This window comes from Haematobia irritans, chromosome 3, assembly GCF_050003625.1.
Source record: "Haematobia irritans isolate KBUSLIRL chromosome 3, ASM5000362v1, whole genome shotgun sequence".
In the NCBI taxonomy this organism is placed as follows: domain Eukaryota; kingdom Metazoa; phylum Arthropoda; class Insecta; order Diptera; family Muscidae; genus Haematobia; species Haematobia irritans.
Genome location: NC_134399.1, coordinates 226,553,024 through 226,571,450, shown reverse-complemented (window position 1 = coordinate 226,571,450; position 18,427 = coordinate 226,553,024). Strand labels below are relative to the sequence as shown.

The 18,427-nt window shown below is 33.9% G+C and overlaps 1 protein-coding gene across 1 annotated transcript; it reads left to right on the top strand.

Annotated features, from left to right (window-relative positions):
* Window positions 1-1,185: 1,185 nt before the first annotated feature.
* Window positions 1,186-17,569, top strand: Clic (chloride intracellular channel protein 5). The gene is made up of 4 exons (XM_075298193.1): window positions 1,186-1,452; window positions 16,130-16,396; window positions 16,473-16,715; window positions 16,784-17,569. The coding sequence occupies exons 1-4, from the start codon at window positions 1,387-1,389 to the stop codon at window positions 16,970-16,972; spliced, it is 765 nt and encodes a 254-aa protein (XP_075154308.1). The 5' UTR covers window positions 1,186-1,386; the 3' UTR covers window positions 16,973-17,569.
* Window positions 17,570-18,427: the final 858 nt, after the last annotated feature.

Genomic DNA, 18,427 nt, shown 5'->3' with positions numbered 1-18,427 from the left:
TACGCTTTCAAACATTCTTTCAAAGAATTACCTTAGAATTCAATTTAGGAAATTGTTGAGAAAATCGCTTTCTCAACAAAAACCAGACATTACCCTCAACAGTAGAATTCAACACGTTAGCAACAATTTCTCAGCATATTTGCAACAACTTTTCAAACTAATTTTTATTTTAATGCTTCAAACCTATTGGAGAATTTGTTGAAGGCAAGCAATTTGCAAGGCCATTTGAATTAATGTTGAAGATGGGATTCACTATCAAATTGATATGGTGTTACATGTGAAAAATACTCATCCTTGTGTTTGTTGGGAACGCCGTAACACATGATATGTAGACGTTGCGACCAATTGTAATTAGTCGCCTTGGTAGTTTAGTTTTTTTTAATGCGGCTTGTAAATAACAATAGTTTGGGATAAGATGACGAAAATTAAATGAATTCAGTGAATATAGCGAAGTATAGGTAAGTATAATATTTTTTAGCATTATTTATGTTTTCTAATTCGATCATCCTTTAATTAGATGCGCAACTGACATACCAAAACCTTCCAAATGCAACAACAGACGACTTGAGGGATGCAGTGCCTGAATTGCGACATGGAGCTGAATTGGGAGAAAAACTTTGCATGGAGAAATAATTAGGTTTTTGTATGTATGTAATGTATTAAATGAAGCACGTAACAAAGACATTATACGTGTGTTTTATTAAACTAAATATTATTAAACCAATACCATTTAGGTATTATTTGGTAATACCGCACTGTTTATATATCAATACCTTTATGGTATAAATAATAGTACCGCTTAAGTATTATTTTCAGTATCATATTTGTACTTTCATAATACCAAATGATACTTTCATGATTTGCGTTCCGCCTGTACCATTCGGTATTTATATTGTTCCATACGGGGTTGGCTAACTATCAATAACGCACGGTATCGATTTGAGTCCGTATGGTAAAAATTTTTCTATGGGTGTGAAAATGGACAATTTAGCGCGATAATGTCAACTTAATACTGGCCTTAAACAAGTATTCACCTATCGCTTCGGTTGTGTTTATATACTATAGGAGCAACCCTGAATTGTCTACGCTACACGCTTAAGTTTTATTTTAGGCATATCCGATGTGTAAGTGTTATCGATGATTTCGTCAGTATGTCGATAAAATAAAATGAAAAGAGCTACACACATGAGTAGCAAATGAACTCAAATAGTGAGTACTTGTTTTTTTCGCCTCGTAGTGAAGTTGATTTTTTGTACATTATCAGTAGTGAAATAATTTGAAAATAATACGTGGTCATTTATATTTCATATTGTTAATAATAATAACGAAAAAAGTAAATAATAATATTCGATACAAACTCGCGAAAGAAAACAAAAGAGTTACAAAATGTCTGAATTGCAAGAAACCAATGGAACCAATGGAGACGTTCCAGAAATCGAATTGATTATTAAGGTATAATATTTAATATTATCTATCTTGAAAAAGGGGTTGGGGGGGAATTGTTATACATAATTGTCCTCTGCTGCCTGATGTGATGTGTGGCAACATTTTTGTTGTCGGTTTGCAACATTTTTAGAGGTTTGCAACATTTGTTTAGTCGTTTGGTAGAATGGAAACATTTTTGTCCGTGGGGATCAATGTAGTCGTTTGCCACTATCGCTAATGTTGTCATACATTTGAGCCGTTCCAATAGGTACGTTCGTGTACTTAATGGGGCCATCCAGGATAGTTCAGTTTTATTGTCTATATAGGCCGATGTCTTTATTTCAACTTGAAGCTGCAATTATTTTCATATAAACCAAGTTTAGTTAAAGCGCGGTTTATGAGTCCCTCACCGATTCCTTGAATTTATGTTGTTTGCTGATTTTACAAGTTAAAGATTTTTCTCGGAAAAGCCCGAGTCGTGAGAGATAGCCCTCCAAAGGGTCAATATAATTTTGGTATATCTCCTTCATTTATTACTCAATCGCAACGATCTTGGTGTCATTTTAAAGCTTGTTCAAGGCACTTTTTGTCCATTTAAATTAAACGCATCATAAAGTGTAGGAGTTATAACCAAAAATATAAATATTTTCGTTGTATCTCAAAATCGTTTAAATAAAATGCACCTTCCAAAATTGACCTATGAATACGAGAAGGAAAAATTTACCTTGGTTAAATCAGCACACCAAGCTACAAGGAAAATGATGCATTAAATTGAAACAAATCGGTAGGCGCCCATAAATTGTAGTTGCTTTTCCTGCGGCAGTAACGCATAAAACCAAATTGGGAATAGCGAACCTATCACAGGAATGGTACCGATACTCCAGTTTCAACATTTAAATATTTATATATACAAATAATTTCTATACTCTCTTGTTGAGATTGAGTTATAATTTTATAAAAAAAAATAGTTGAGCCCATTAATAAATTTTTAGTTTTATTTTTTTTAACTCGATTTAAATTTTAATTGGAATAATTTTGAAAATATATTTTTCATTTAAGAAACAATTAGATATTTTTGTTTTAATTTAGATAGAAACGACAAAATTGCTATTTTAGTGACTGGTTCCCTTTTTTCAAAAGACTTTTGGTTTTTAGCAGATTTTTCTCCGCTGTTACTACTAACAAATTTCATTGTGTGTAGAAGCTACATACCGCTTTACGTTACAAACAAGTTGCTGGCCCTCTTTCTAATGCTTGTGCTACCCCACCCCTCCGTCATCCTACCCTTTGCTATCTTCTTCTCTATGCAATTCAAGATATTGATGGAATAACTGAAGATGTTTGGAGTTTAAGAAGATGACGATGATGCTGTTATTGTACTCGATACTGTCTGTCTGTCCATCTAATAACTTGGATAAATAACAGCCAACAGAACTGGTTTCCTGCTCAAATCACCCAAAAAATTCAACATTTCTTGGTCTTTTACCCAGTCCCTCCCTCTGCCCAACAAACAAATTTCGTTAGCAAGTAAGCTCAGAAAGGCCTGGCTTACATCTCTACTGTAGTATAATAGTGTGCCAACGGTTGCGTTCTTCTTTAACGTTGTTGGTTGGCACACCCTCTGGCCACCTGACTGTCACGTCTTTCTTTCGTTTTTAAGTGATAGCAAACATCGTTATGAGTATTTCAAGATAATTGTTTTTATCAACGATAAAAACGTCCTCACTTGATGGGTCTTGGTAATGTTGTAGGGGGGAAAGGGGGTCCGGTTTGTGTTTGTTTAACTTAGTTTTTGTTTTCCTATTCATATACACACATATTTTGTTTTACCACCACCATATTCGTTTGCAATTTTTTTCTAACCATAAGAATTTAGCTTGGGTGATGCGTCATCATTGCGCTGAAAACAACATTTCAGAAATTTTTATGAAAGAACAAACTTAAACATCCGGCAAGGGGGTGCCCTATTTGTGCTTCGTCTTAAACTTCGATTTCCATGTGGCAAATGGTATCCACTTTCATATGCAAATTTAAATGTCTAACATACGATGACGACGAGTTTGAATGCATCAACTCTTTCCATTTGAAAACTACGGCTGCATTAGAAGCTACCTACCTTTGCTACGTTACAAACAAGTATTTGTGTTGTTGGCCATATTTCTAATGCTTGGCGACTGACTTATTGTGTTGTCCCAGTCCTCCATCCTCCAACCCCTTGTCATCTTCTTCTCGTGACAATTTTCAGTATTATTATTATTGCGTTACTCACTCTAGCGCCAATGATTTTTGCCGTTGCATTCCATCTTCGTTTTCATTTCATCGTTATATGTGCTTCACACTCTTAATGTGTACGGTGGTAGGGAAGCGAGAGAGAGAGGAGAAAGTGAAAGTTCACACAGCATAAATTGTTACATGTTTTACTGAAGTTTGTAGCACTGAATGGCTTTTGCTTATAAACTTGATAAATGCAATTCTAAATAGACGACATTCATACTCACCGACAGTGATAGATGAATCCAAAATATTTTCAGTCACTATGGGAATTGTTGTATAAGTCAATAAATAAACAATGTTCTATGAGTCAACTCTTACTTTCTTTGTCAGTCATACGGATAGGGAGTCATAATATGCGTTTTTCTGGATATGGACCAAGACTTTTTTCAATTCGGTAATTTGCTATAGATGAAATGATGGCCAAAATATTGCCTGGAATATTCATATGTGTTCTAAAAGTACTATACTTCACCGAGATAAAGATAGGTTTGAGGTTCCATATGGCTTAAATGATGGCCGAAATTTTGCAAGCCATAAACATATGGTTATTTCAAGCACAATCGAAACTCTGTTTAACGAATAAACGATTTAGCGAAAGCCAATTTAACCAAATTTCAAAGTCTTAATATTGCGCATTCCAAATAATGAACGGATGAACAAAATTTACGTTCAACTTTGCGAAAAAACAATGAGTCGAACTAAACTTTCTTTAGACAAACATCAATATTTGATGATGGTAAAAAGTGAGAGATTCGATAAAATGTTTCGATAGCCCAATATTTTGGACTGAATAGTCTAAGTGAGCGATTCAGTCCATTGTGAAACCACAGTTGCTGAACTTTTCTCTTATAAATGTGTGGCTGCCCAATTTAGCTAATTTACAATAACCTCCTTCTTATAGCCGAATTCGAACGCCGAATAGGAGAAACTGGGTTTGAACCCACGACCCGCTTTGCATACACTGGGTCGTGGGTTCAAACCCAGTTCGGGACACACGTCAGCTACGCTGCTATCCATCACTGATAAATAGGAATTGAGGCGGCTGCACTTTCCTTATCTTAGTTGGACCAAAACTACCCTGGTCTGCCTGGGGAGTTCTCTCTCCTCCGGTGCTATGGGCGGTGGTTTCGCAGTAATGTGTAACGCCGTTCGGACTCGGTTATCAAAAGGGAGGTCTCTTGTCATTGAGCTTTACATAGAATCGGACAGCATTCAGTGATAAGAGAGAAGTTCATCATAATGGACTGAGTAAGTAAGTAAATCTGAAAATAAATCGGGCTGCCACTTTAAACTAACCTAACCTGAGGACCACCGCTATAACTAGTCTTGGAAATTTTACTTTCCAATCTATTTCAATGTCACACCTGAATTGGTAATATTCGTCCTTTGAATACATATAAATCTCGAATATCCCCATAAGGGGAAAATAGTAAAATATTCCTTAAAATTTTTATTATTTTCCGGAATATTCCACCAAACCAAATACATGTTTTCAAGAAGGTAATAAAAACTACGTGTTTGCCCTAATCATCGAATGGAATAATTTCCATATCTATAAAACTCATAGTTATAAACGTAGCGGCACAAATTCAATGAATTCATCGACTACGGTATCACAATTGTAGTCAAAAGTTTTCCATTCGAAAGAAACTATCTTATCTTACATACCTCGATTGGAAAAAAATAAATAAAATTCTTACCTCATACATGTTCTTCTCAGAAGCAACAGTGTGGTATGTTGTAAAATTCGCAAAAAAAATTCATCGTCTTAGAACACTTCTTCATTCAGTTATAATTAATTTTATTGGAAACATTTTGGTCTAATTTGATAGCTAACGAGATAAAACATAAATATGAATTGAAAATTAATGGCAATGCAAAAGTTATATAATGATTATGTTTAGAATTCTCAGTGTTATTGACATGAGCTGTTGAATGTCTAAATCCTTTACAATTTATTCGATTTCCATAAATTTTCGTTCAAAATTCATTATGCCCTCTATGTCGAACACGGTTATAACGATCTCCCAGGGACCGGGATTTTTAGTTCGTTATAATCGAAGTCAAAAATACAATGATTATTTTTATTGAAGTTGCAAGAATTTGATATAGTAGATATCGTTTATAGGAAAATCAAAAAATTCGTGATTTTGTTTATAAGAAAAAAGTTTCTTATAGCCATACATATGGCCATTAGAAAATTCTAATAGAAAAATAGCTATTTTTAAAATAACAAAATAAGCGCCATCTATATCTCAAATTTGGAACTAAATTTACATTACAATGGATTTATGGTGTATAATTAGTTGCAAAAAATGTACAGAATGGGTAAATTAATTAATATAACATATCACATTCTATAATACAAGCTGAGCTCTATCCAAAAATGTGTACGAATACTCCATAACAATCAGAGTTGTCGAGATATCGCCACTTTTATATAGTGTGGGTTGACAAAACCAACGTTTAATGGAAGTAGGAACCGAGATCTACTCAAACACGTTTGTAACACATCGAAATATCGATTTCCGATATCGATAAAGTATATATATTCTTGATCAGGGAGAAATTCTAAGACGATATAAGCATGTCCGTCCATATAAACCGACCTCCTTATTTGGGGTCTTGAGTTTTTATCAAATTTTCCTGAAATTGGAAATCTAGAGGTATTTTAGGACCATCAAAAAGTGTACCGAAAATGGTGCCTATCGGTCCATGTTTTGGTATAATCCCCATATGGACCGATTTCCAGATTTTGCTTCTTGGGCATCTAGAAAGTGTATTTTCTATTCGATTTGCCTGAAATTCTAAAATCTAGAGGTGCTCTTGGACCCTAAAGACGTGTGCCGAAAATGGTGAGTACCGGTCCATGTTTTGATATAGCCACCATATAGACCGATCTCTCGATTTTACTTCTTGGTCTTCTAGAATCCGTAATGTTTACCCAATTTGCTTCAAATCGGAAATCTAGAGGTATTCTAGGACCATAAAGACCTGTGTCGAAAATGGTGAGTACCGGTCCATGTTTTGATATAGCCCCCATATAGACCGATCTCGCGATTTTACTTCTTGGGCTTCTAGAATCCGTAGTTTTTACCCAATTTACCTGAAATTGGAAATCTAGAGGTATTCTAGGAAAATGAAGAGGTGTGCCGAATATATTGAGTATCGGTACAGTTTTTGATATAGCCCCCTTATAAACCGGCCCTCCGATTTGAGGTCTAGATTCTAGAACTACAATTAAATGAGCAGAATACTGTGTACATCCTTCCATGTTTTGGTGTAGCCCCCATTACACCGAACTCCCGATTTAACTCCTAGGGTTTCTAGAAATTGTAGATTTTATCCGATTTGCCACTCACGCTTTTGTCATGAGCGTGACTCACACACGAATCACGAAAATTTTCATGAGTCACGACAATTTCGTGTCACGTGCACACCTCTACTCCATATAGACCGATTTCACTTATTGATGGTATAGAAAGCGCACTGATCATGAAAATTGCTGGAAACTGAATGTAAAATTTCCAAATTTCTCGTAGCCATTCCCAGCAAAAACTAAGTAATCACATCTCATTACAATTTACATTACCAGGAGTAAAACTGTAATTACACAGTGCATTACATTGCGGTGAGTTATAATGACTAAGTTGCAATGACAATAATAAATACTTCTCGGTAATTTTCGAATTGATATTCTCAAAATGAAATGCATTTGGCTGTTAATGACTTAATAAAATAGAATAAATTATGGTATCATTAGATATAATTCACATAATTGAGCATTTACTTTAAAAAAAAAAACTCAAAAAGAATATTTTATGTAACGATAATTCTGAAGATTTTTCCGTTAAGAAATATTCTTCACGAATATTTCACAATAATTGGGTTTTAAATTAATGACATTACCATATTATGTTTTAAATAAATGCTATTATACCTCATTCACATTACACTTTCAAAATCGACGTCACTAGTTTTCAACTGTCATGTGGCTTATAAAAAGGGATATATAAAATCCACTTTTAGTAGATTTTGAACATAATGTGAATGGGCTATTAGGTATATTATAACGTAATTCACGAATCCAACTCCCTTAAACAACAACATTTATTTCTATTTTAAGTGTGAAATTTGCGTGTAATCTTATTTATTTATTTATTTATTTATTTATTTATTTATTTATTTAATCAACCAACGCCCTTCTGGACAACATGTTGATAGAAATTCAATCAATAGAGCTCTAGTATTCCAAATAAAAACTTAACCTTATAATTAAAACGAAACTAAAAAAAACTTAAAATTAAAATCCTAACGCACAACCCTTTATACATAGCAAACAAGAAATTAAAACGCATTGAGTTTGAAATTGTCAGTGAGATGATAAATATTTGCATTATAGAGTAGATAAATAATTTAACAAATTCTTTTTAAATGTAAAAGGAGTAATAGAGAAATTTTTAAGGTGGTGAGGTAGCGAGTTCCATAACCTGGCTACACGTACAGAAAACGATCTCTCAAAGACAAGATGGTGAAAATGATCCAACAGCACCTGTGTATTTCTAGTCGTATTCAAAAACGTTATTGACTCCATCAAATACCGTGGTGAACCAAATTTCACCACACAGAAGAAAAAATACAAGCATCTCAAGTTTAAAAAGTTGTCAAATGAACAACCCAAAAACTGAAAAGAGTAGAAGTCGTAGTTATCACGCGCATGTGAGCCATAAACGTATCTTAAAATACCATGAAAACAAGAATGTAATTTGCGTAAGTTCGATGCATTAGTACCTGAATAAACCTCCAGTCCATACACAATATTCGGCATGAGTAGGGCCTGAGCTAGTCTGTGTCGTACATGAATCGGTAGAATTACATCAATACTATATAATTTCCTTAGAGTCAGATTCACTTTTGAGCAGACAGAGGAAATATGACCCGTGAAACTCAGTCCGGAATCAATATCAAATCCTAAACAGGAAACGGAAGTGGAACAAGGTACAACAGAATTCTGTACCGTAATACTTGCAGAGTGATCGCGCGCCCCATGAAACAAAACACAATTAGTTTTCCGCACATTTAAGCAGATATTATTCTCGTAACACCACACAGAAATACGCCCAATATCGTCGTCAAGTTCCCGAATGCAATTACCCAAAGAATAATCCGAAGAATTATATAATTGGATGTCATCCGCATAGATCCCAAGCTCAGAAAAATGAACACATTCACAAATGTCATTGACATATAACATAAAAAGCAACGGACCTAGAATGGAACCTTGCGGGACACCATAGTGTATTGCACGAGTCCCAGATGATCGACCGTTAGATATGACAAACTGCGATCGATCCGACAAGAAAGAACGAATTAACACACATGAATAGTGCGAAAAACGGAACAGAGAAAAAAGCTTATTTAAGAGAATAGTGTGGTCAACAGAATTAAACGCCTTACTTAGGTCTAATATTGCAAGTATACCCGGATTCCTACGGTCTAAAGATCGTCTTATATTGTCCGTGACATGAATCATTAATGAAGTTGTGCTATGGTGGCTCCTAAAGCCAGATTGGCAGCTGTCCACCAAGGAATGTGATTCAAGATATGCACACATCTGATCCTTAAGAATTATCTCAAACGCCTTAGACAAAGCAGGTAGGACACAAATCGGTCTAAAGTCTGAGCATTCCTTGCCAGAAGTACCCTTTTTTCGTAGAGGAAATACCTTAGCCAACTTCCAATTCGCAGGGAATATTCCAGTCATAATAATCGTATTGAAAAAATGTAGAAGATGTAGATGATTTGTACATTTTTGTTTATTTCTACAATATTCGTTTCTATTCAAGTAATGTTTATATTACAGCATTACTCGCCATATTTTGATACATTGTAATCGGCTACATTTGGTTGCCTGATACAATAAGTGGCTATTTTGCAATCTTTGGTATATCTACGAATAAGTGATTACATATTAGGTGATTATATGCTTTAAAAGCACTACTTATTTCATGGCCAAAGGTATGTCTGGGGAGAAGTACTTTCCTCCTAGGACATGCGTATGTAAATGTAATCCAGAGCGATGCCGGGTAATGAGAGTTTTTGCTGGGTTTAAATAATTGAGATGAAAATCCACAGATTTTAGATTTCAAATCATGGCGTTATTTCATCATTTTCTTGGGAGCTACCATGGTGCAATGATTAGCATGCCCGCCTTGCATACACAAGGTCGTGGGTTCGATTCCTGCTTCGACCGAACACCAAAAAGTTTTTCAGCGGTGGATTATCCCACCTCAGTAATGCTGGTGACATTTCTGAGGGTTCCAAAGCTTCTCTAAGTGGCTTCACTGCAATGTGGAGCGCCGTTCGGACTCGGCTATAAAAAGGAGGTCCCTTGTCATTGAGCTTAACATGGGAATCGGGCAGCACTCAGTGATAAGAGAGAAGTTCACCAATGTGGTATCACAATGGACTGAATAGTCTATTTGAGCCTGATACATTGGGCTGCCACCTAACCTATCATTTTCTTGCACACTTGCAAGAGATGTTTATGATTCCTCTAAAACTCAAACAAAAAATGGTTCTTATAAATTCAGAATCTGATCTAGTCTTCATAGGTAAAATCTTTACATTTATCTGTCATCAAACCCCCCTGAAATTTTCAAAGGAAACTATTATATTTGGTGTTGGGTATTTAAGATTCTGCCCGGCCGAACTTACTACTGTATATATTTGTTTTTATTATTTCTTTTGAAATATCCGAATAAATGTGCTGAATTTTGCTCTAGATCTCATCACTTTGTTTGGTACTCTTTGGTGTAATCTGAATGATTGAAATCGGGGCTTTGTTGTGATCATTTGAACATTTAGAAACTTTGCTCCGACTATCATTTCTTCACTATTTTGTAAGTATGCTTGTATTTGCCGCTTTGTTGAAAAACAATTTGCTTCTCAAGCTAGGGAAATTTGATTGCAAAAAAATGTGGAAAGTTGATTGCAAATTATTAGACATCTCCATACCATGAGTCTCCCCCTCCGTGTTTAAAGACTTTATCTCCAAAAAGTAATACTATTATCAGATAGTCCGGACCGAATTTATATATTTTTTTGGAGTCAGCAGAAAATTTAAGCAAACTACTTACTTTTCAGCAGTATGTCTGCATTTCCAAAATAGAACCTTCTTGTAAATTAATTAATTGATACAATTAATTTTTTAATTGAAATGGCTTCAATGACGAAAATGATAGCATCAATCACTGTTTTAATTGGAAATTAAAAAATACTTGATTATAAAATTAATAGATTTGCTTTGAAATTTTCAAATTTAATTGATGTTGATTGCAAATCTCAAAATTTTTGAATTAAATGCGTCACTTTTTATCTGACTTTGTGTTTTTATTTCATTAAAAAATTGATTGTTTGAAATAAATTTTTATTTAAAAATCAAAAAAATGTCCATCACTTTTTTAAATGACATAGTTTCCGAGTTTGATTTAAAAGATAATTGTATCAATTAATTTTATAATTAAAAAATAAAAATTTTCAATCATTGACTAAACTAATGATACTATATTGATTAAAAAGTTAATTGTATCAATTATTTTATTAATTGAAAAATTGTTCAACTTTAATCAACTTTTTAATTGGAAATATTTTGGTGATTTTTTCTGTGCATTCAGTGTTTGCTATTAACAGCAGTCTTTTTTCCAAGAGTGTACATGTTACACAGATTGTTGTTGGAACAAAATAGTAATGGGTCAAATGTCGCTGCTACAAATGGAAACGACAAACTACGAATTTTCCCTATTTGTTCTTTGAACTTGTATATATTTTCCTATGCTTAAAAATTCGACTATTACATCGGAGAAGTATTTTTTTTTAATTTGGAAAATAATTAAAAATCATAATATCTAAATTGAACTCTTCAATAAGACACTTCTTATTAGAAGTAATGTCACGAGTTTCTATTTTCATTTTGTTTACACCAACAAATATATAGAATTGCCGGCATTTGTAACGTCATTGCACTGGCATTCATTTCCACAAAATTCTCAATTTTTCATTATAATTATAAATATCACAATTTTTATTCTTTTAACAGTTTCTTGCTTTCTTGTAATTTTGTGGAGTATTATCATGAGAGACGAGTGTTGCATAATAAGCTATAATAAACGTACAAATTATTTATTTATAAATATGATGGATGACCATATTGGTAGATAGGTGCGAAGCTAGCTCACTCGGCATATGGGTATATAGACGTGTATTTTTTATTATTGAATGTGTTATTGCATTTGCTTTGCTATTGGTGTTGCTGGTACTTGTTGATTTAGTTATTTATTATCTCAGTGGCAATTGTAAAAAATAAACGTATATATTATCGTTTCAATGAACATCTCGAAAATATTCTTGATGACATCATGATCTTCATCATCATAAAAATTCGAAATCATTGTTTTAAAATGTGGTTTCCCAAATACAGCCAAAAATGAAGAAGTGACGATGTATAATTATGTACACTTTGATGTGATTACTTTTCCTTTCAAATGGTTTCATATTTGGCCATGTTGGCACTTTTGAGGAGTAATTTAATTTTCTTAGTGCTCGTCAAGATTGATACCTATCAAGAATCTTAACCAATAAACGATTTTTTAAACGTTTTGTGTTTTTGTGTTTTATATGTCACGTGAGTCAAGCGTCAAAGTTGTTTTTCCCCATATCTGTTCTGTGCCTTTAGTTTGCTTTAAATAAATAGCTCAGCTCAGCTTTTTCAAGCACACCACATCCCGCCATGAATGGAATGTTTTTTTTTTTTGTAGCGTTTACACACTGACATAGTCATCACTCACTTCACTCTAACTAGCACTCGATTTCAATGATGTCATATAACAAGCAAAGGGTTAGATTCTTCGTCTTGTTCTTCTTGAAACCTGAAAAATATTTATGTTTCGCAACACACACATACGAATACACTTGCTTGCCTAAGTATTAAAAATATAAATTAATTGAAATATTATCGAAATTGTTTTATGAATATATGTATGAAAAATGAGATATTTTGCCGTCTCCAGTGCCAAACAAGTATTTAGCAAATGTTTCGATGTGCGCTTTGTTTTTTGTTGCGGTAAAGTTGTTAGGATTTTTAATACATTACCGGAAATTCGCTTCAAATTGAAATAAATTTAATTTGTTTGGTTATAAGAATTATTGTACAGTTCTACTTGTTTTGGTGTACACTCGTAGAAAAAAAAAAATCTGCTAAAAATAGCAGTCGATGTCTGCTGTTATATTTTTGTACTTCAGGGTAGAGGTGTGCACGTGAGTAATAGTTTACTCACACTCACACACACTCACGACTGAAAAATCATACTCATGCACACTTACGCACGATATTTTTGGTAGGACTCACGTTCACGCACACTCACGAAAAGAAAATTTGTACTCACGCACGAAAACGCCGTGACTCACGAAAAATACCGTGACTCACGAAAAATATCGTGACTCACGAATAGTTTTATGTTTAATTTACCTTATCGAAGTGTCTGAAAACATGAGCATTATTAAAATCGAGAGTGTTACTAAACTCTTAACATCTCAGGTGTCACTAAAATTGTAATTGAATTTAACACTTAAGCGTTTTCTGTTGGTGAGCAGGAATATTTTCGTGAGTATAATTCGTTACTCACGCACACTCGCGAAGATATTATTTTCGTGACTCACGCTCACGCACGACATTTTGGTTTGTTAATCACGCACACTCACACTGTTGTCATGAGCGTGACTCACGTACGAATCACGAAAATTTTCGTGAGTCACGACAATTTCGTGTCACGTGCACACCTCTACTTCAGGGTCTAACGAACAACAAATTATAAAATGTTTAGGATATAAATTGTTCCCCAAAGCATATTTAAGAACCAATAGTTTCTGGTATATTTTTGCACTGTAATATACTTACAAGCTTCAAATTACGATCAGCAAACATTTTGTTTGTTGTTATGCCTCAATTTGATAAATATTCAAATTATTGGGAAAATTCTATAGATATCCATAAAATATTGTTTTAATTGTGTTAGGATAGCTCCTAAGTTGGTATTTTTACTTGTTTCAGTCAAACTAAAACATGTTTTAGTGTAATCGAGCTTAAAAAATAACAGAAAAACAGTGACTGCTTTCCCTTTTTCAACAGAATTTTTGCTGTTTTAGAAGACTTCTCATGCCTTTACTAATAAATTTCTTGGGGTGTAGGCATTTTCTTTATTGCATTTTATTATATGTTATATATTTTTTTTAGATACATTAAGGGCCTGTATTAATTAATACAAATTTAAGTTGAATTGACTGAAATGCCAGCGGCAAATTATTGCAATTGAACATTGAGTTCCTAGCGGAACATACGAATTTTCCTAAAAGTTTTGCAATGAAAAGTTGGACAAAAAGTATCCAAGTTTATAGAACAGATACCAAAAATGGCTAAAAAGTGTTATGACCCGGAGTTAGTTAAGTTCCAATTGGCTACAGCATGATACGCAAGCCTCCGGTCATCCATATCGCCTCTGCTGAGACAGGGACATGAGGCTTAGGTCCGCGATAAATGTTGGCCGGAAGCAGTTTTTTTTGACGTCGAAAGCCTAACATGAATATCGGATGATATTGGTCTTTAACCAATGCGGTTAATTAAAAATTTCAACAAATCTCCCTCAATGAGTAGGAGTGGGACCGTTTTCATTGTTTAAAAAAATCGATGTTTTTCTACCATATAAAAAAATTTTATTTTTAATTGCTTAGAGGACTTATGAAATCAGTTTTTGGTGTTGCGATGATTTCCAAACGAAATGTTTTCAATGGCCGTTTCAAAAATTCAATCGATATTTTCCAAAAAAAAACGTCATTTAGAATTTATCCTTAAATTTTGTTATTTAATTGTGATGCACGACTATATTTCTAGTTCATTGAGAAGGAACTTTGTGTCATTCGCGTTTTCGATCCTTCACCATCAAATTCGACACCATCAGAAATTTCACAATACTATTAACGGCCATTTTCATGTAACTTCGTTAGGCTTTAGCTTCCAGTTAACTTTAACGGTTAACTTTAATTGAAAAATATTCGACAGTTAAGTTCCCAACTGGCATATGGAATATATAGGCAAGCTGGCAGCTATGTCTATAATACGGTTTAAAAGTTCGTTAGTTAACGGAGAAATAACGGAGCTTCATGAAAATGGTGGTAAGGGAATAAAGTTAAAACTCTCAACAATTACGAGCTATATGAATTGAAATATGAAATATACAAAAACTTTCAAAGAAATAACCATAAAATCTTTAATCTGAAAATTTGTAATTGTCAGGAATTGAGTTCTTAAATACGATAACCTATTTTTTAAAGTATTGAACAAATATGTTTAAACCCACACATTGGGTTTATAAATTTACTTTAATCGCGGTATACATTTGGTTTCTGTGGTACCGTGGTGCAATGGTTATACTGCCCGTGGGTTCAAGCCCAGCTTCGACCGAACACCAAAAAATTTTTCAGCGGTGGATTTACACCTCCCAGTAATGCTGGTGACATTGTTTCAATGTTTCTCTAAGTGGTTTCACCGCAATGTGGAACGCCCCTCGGCTATAAAAAGGAGGTACCTTGTTATAGGACAGCACTCAGTGATAAGATAGAAGTTCAGCACTGTAGTACCACAATGGACTCAATAGTCTATCTAACATAACCTAGCTTTTTTTGCTTTCTTCTAACGGATAATGCTGGATACTGGTACAGATAATGTAATCATCTTTGAGGCCAATTTTTAAATTATGCTTCGCAAGTGTGTTATACCCAATTATGACTCAAATTAAAGGTTTCAACACCTGTTAGTTCATAGCCATCAGAATTTCCCATTTCCTACAGTTCTTTTCGTCCCATATAAACTTCGTTTGCTCGCAACCCTTCCAAAGAGACCCAACGTCCCCGCCATAATTAATCATATTTGACATGATTCCTTTTAAGATGTGAAGACAGGGAGGAAAAACGTCTACAAGGACATTATTCGTTCCACGAGCGCCCTCTTTAGCCCGAGCAACTGCTTCTTCATTTCCCATTATTCCACAGTTACCAGGTATCTAGCACAAAGTTACATTATGCTGTTCAGCTCTGTATGACAACGGCTGACTCCCTTAGCCCTAGTGTGTTGTTGCCCCAGTGTTGCACTACTTTATCCCTCATTGTTATTTCGTCCATTTTAAAGTTTTTGCTAAATCATAATACTATAAATTAATCTACCCCTATGTATATTAGCTTGAAGTTAGTTCTATCTATTTAATAAGGAAAATTAGATTCACAAACTGTGTTGGTTTAAATCTAAAATCACTATGCTCACAATAGCTTCGTCCGCAAATCCGAAATTTTATAATAATCACATTCAATATTTTTCTTTAAGGCCTCGACAATCGATGGACGCCGTAAAGGAGCATGCCTTTTCTGTCAGGAATACTTCATGGACTTGTATCTCTTGGCCGAATTGAAAACCATCAGTTTAAAAGTGACAACAGTTGACATGCAAAAACCACCTCCAGATTTTCGTACCAACTTTGAAGCAACACATCCGCCAATTCTAATTGATAATGGTTTGGCCATATTGGAAAACGATAAAATCGAAAGGCACATTATGAAGAATATCCCTGGTGGATACAATCTCTTCGTACAGGTAAGGTTTTTTATTTATTTCTGAATTCAATATCGAATAGAAAATTTTATTCTAATTTAAAATCTATGAATCACAGGACAAAGAAGTTGCAACACTTATTGAAAATCTGTACGTAAAACTCAAGTTGATGTTGGTGAAAAAGGATGAAGCTAAAAATAACGCATTGCTGTCACATTTAAAAAAGATCAACGATCATCTTGCCAATCGTAATACCCGTTTCCTTACCGGTGATACCATGTGTTGCTTCGATTGTGAATTGATGCCACGCCTACAGCATATTAGAGTGGCCGGCAAATATTTCGTGGACTTTGAAATACCAGTAAGTAGAACATTGACATGATATTCACTTGGAATCTCCTTTGTACTAAAAATATTTACATCTTTCAGACCCATTACACCGCCTTATGGAGATACATGTACCATATGTATCAGTTAGATGCCTTCACCCAATCATGTCCGGCCGACCAGGATATTATCAATCATTACAAATTGCAACAAATGCTGAAAATGAAGAAACACGAAGAGTTGGAGACACCCACTTTCACCACATCCATTCCAATTGATATTTCGGAATAAGATTATTCATAGAAGTACCCATACAGTTTCAATCCAATGAACTACGAGTATTCACATATAATTTGTTTTTTTTTTTTTTTTGCTTTATTGAGTAGTTCTTCTTAATTAACCCCATCCACTTTTTGAGTAGTGCAAATTGACAAGATAATTTTTATACGTATAGGTGTATATGTTATAATTTTCTTTCGCGCGGATACATTGATGTGTAAAATAAAAAATTACACAAATTTTTATTTAATTTTTTTTTTGCTGATAGAAACCTTGTTTTTATCCTTATATGATTGTTAATATGTATTAAGTTTTTCTACTACATCTAATGTTCCTGAGCTCATAGAATCTTCCAGCTGGCGAAGCTGATCCCTCGAATGGGCTTCGAAGGGGATGTTTCCTCGACAATCCAAACATGACTTTTTTTTTAACAATATCTTAATGACCATTCTACCGCATTTGTACTAACAGAAAGTGTGTTGTTTTAACATAATTTTTATATCATACAGTTTTATTTAAAAAAATATATATTTGCATATAATTTTTTTGTATATACACATACAACTACAAAAAAAAACGAATAAAAGTATTTCTTATATTTGATACTAATTCTTGCGGTTATATAATGTGAACTTAACGGTAGGTAATTTGTTTGTAAGAAATGTTAATGATAATTTTGTCAGCTGAAAGGTGGGGACTAAGTTCGAGTTCAGCCGCTGAAAGTATATACAATTATACTTTTAGCGGCTAAATAATGCAAATTTTATTATAACTTGATGGGGAAAGAGCCCAAAGCAACTTTTCATAAAGTTAATCGGGTATGTTCTGGATTTCCCTTCAAATAGATTTCACCTTTCCCTTTGATTTCCCCCAAACATTTTTGGTTGTTCTTGGTTTCCCGTAAAACAAGATTTTTCGAAAATATATTTTTAAATCTAGTTCGTAATGGGCTTTATGCTATTTTATCACCCAATACTTATCAAGCATAAGGAAAACATAAACATATAATTGACAAAGTTTTCTCGCCTGTGAAGGTAAAACAGCTTACAGAACAAACCCTACGGGAACAATTTTCCACAAGTTTTTCATGTGAAACCCAGAACATACCCGAATATTCTTTTAAATGGATTATTAAAGATTATTATTATTATTATTAAATCGTGAAAATGACAATTTTATCTTCTAAACTCGAACTTAATACCCACCTTAAGGAAAAATTACCTACATCGGTATTGGTCTGGACAAAATCTACTACATTTTTTCTTTCAGCCAAAATTGCTGCATCTGTCATATACATATTCAATACACAATTCAAAACAGGCCAATAACCCATAGAACGGAAACAAGCAAAAAACAGGCCGATTGCAATAATACCAATATTGTCAAGCATTTGAATGATACAGAAAAAACTAATATACAGTTGGGAGATCAAAACAATAACTTTTTTTTTGATTTTTAAGATTAATT

Coding starts and splice junctions, on each gene's coding strand:
- Clic (XM_075298193.1), top strand. CDS start 1,387: ATGTCTGAATTGCAAGAAACCAATGGAACCAATGGAGACGTTCCAGAA. Junction 16,397..16,472: donor GATACAATCTCTTCGTACAG/GTAAGGTTTTTT, acceptor TATGAATCACAG/GACAAAGAAGTTGCAACACT. Junction 16,716..16,783: donor TCGTGGACTTTGAAATACCA/GTAAGTAGAACA, acceptor TACATCTTTCAG/ACCCATTACACCGCCTTATG.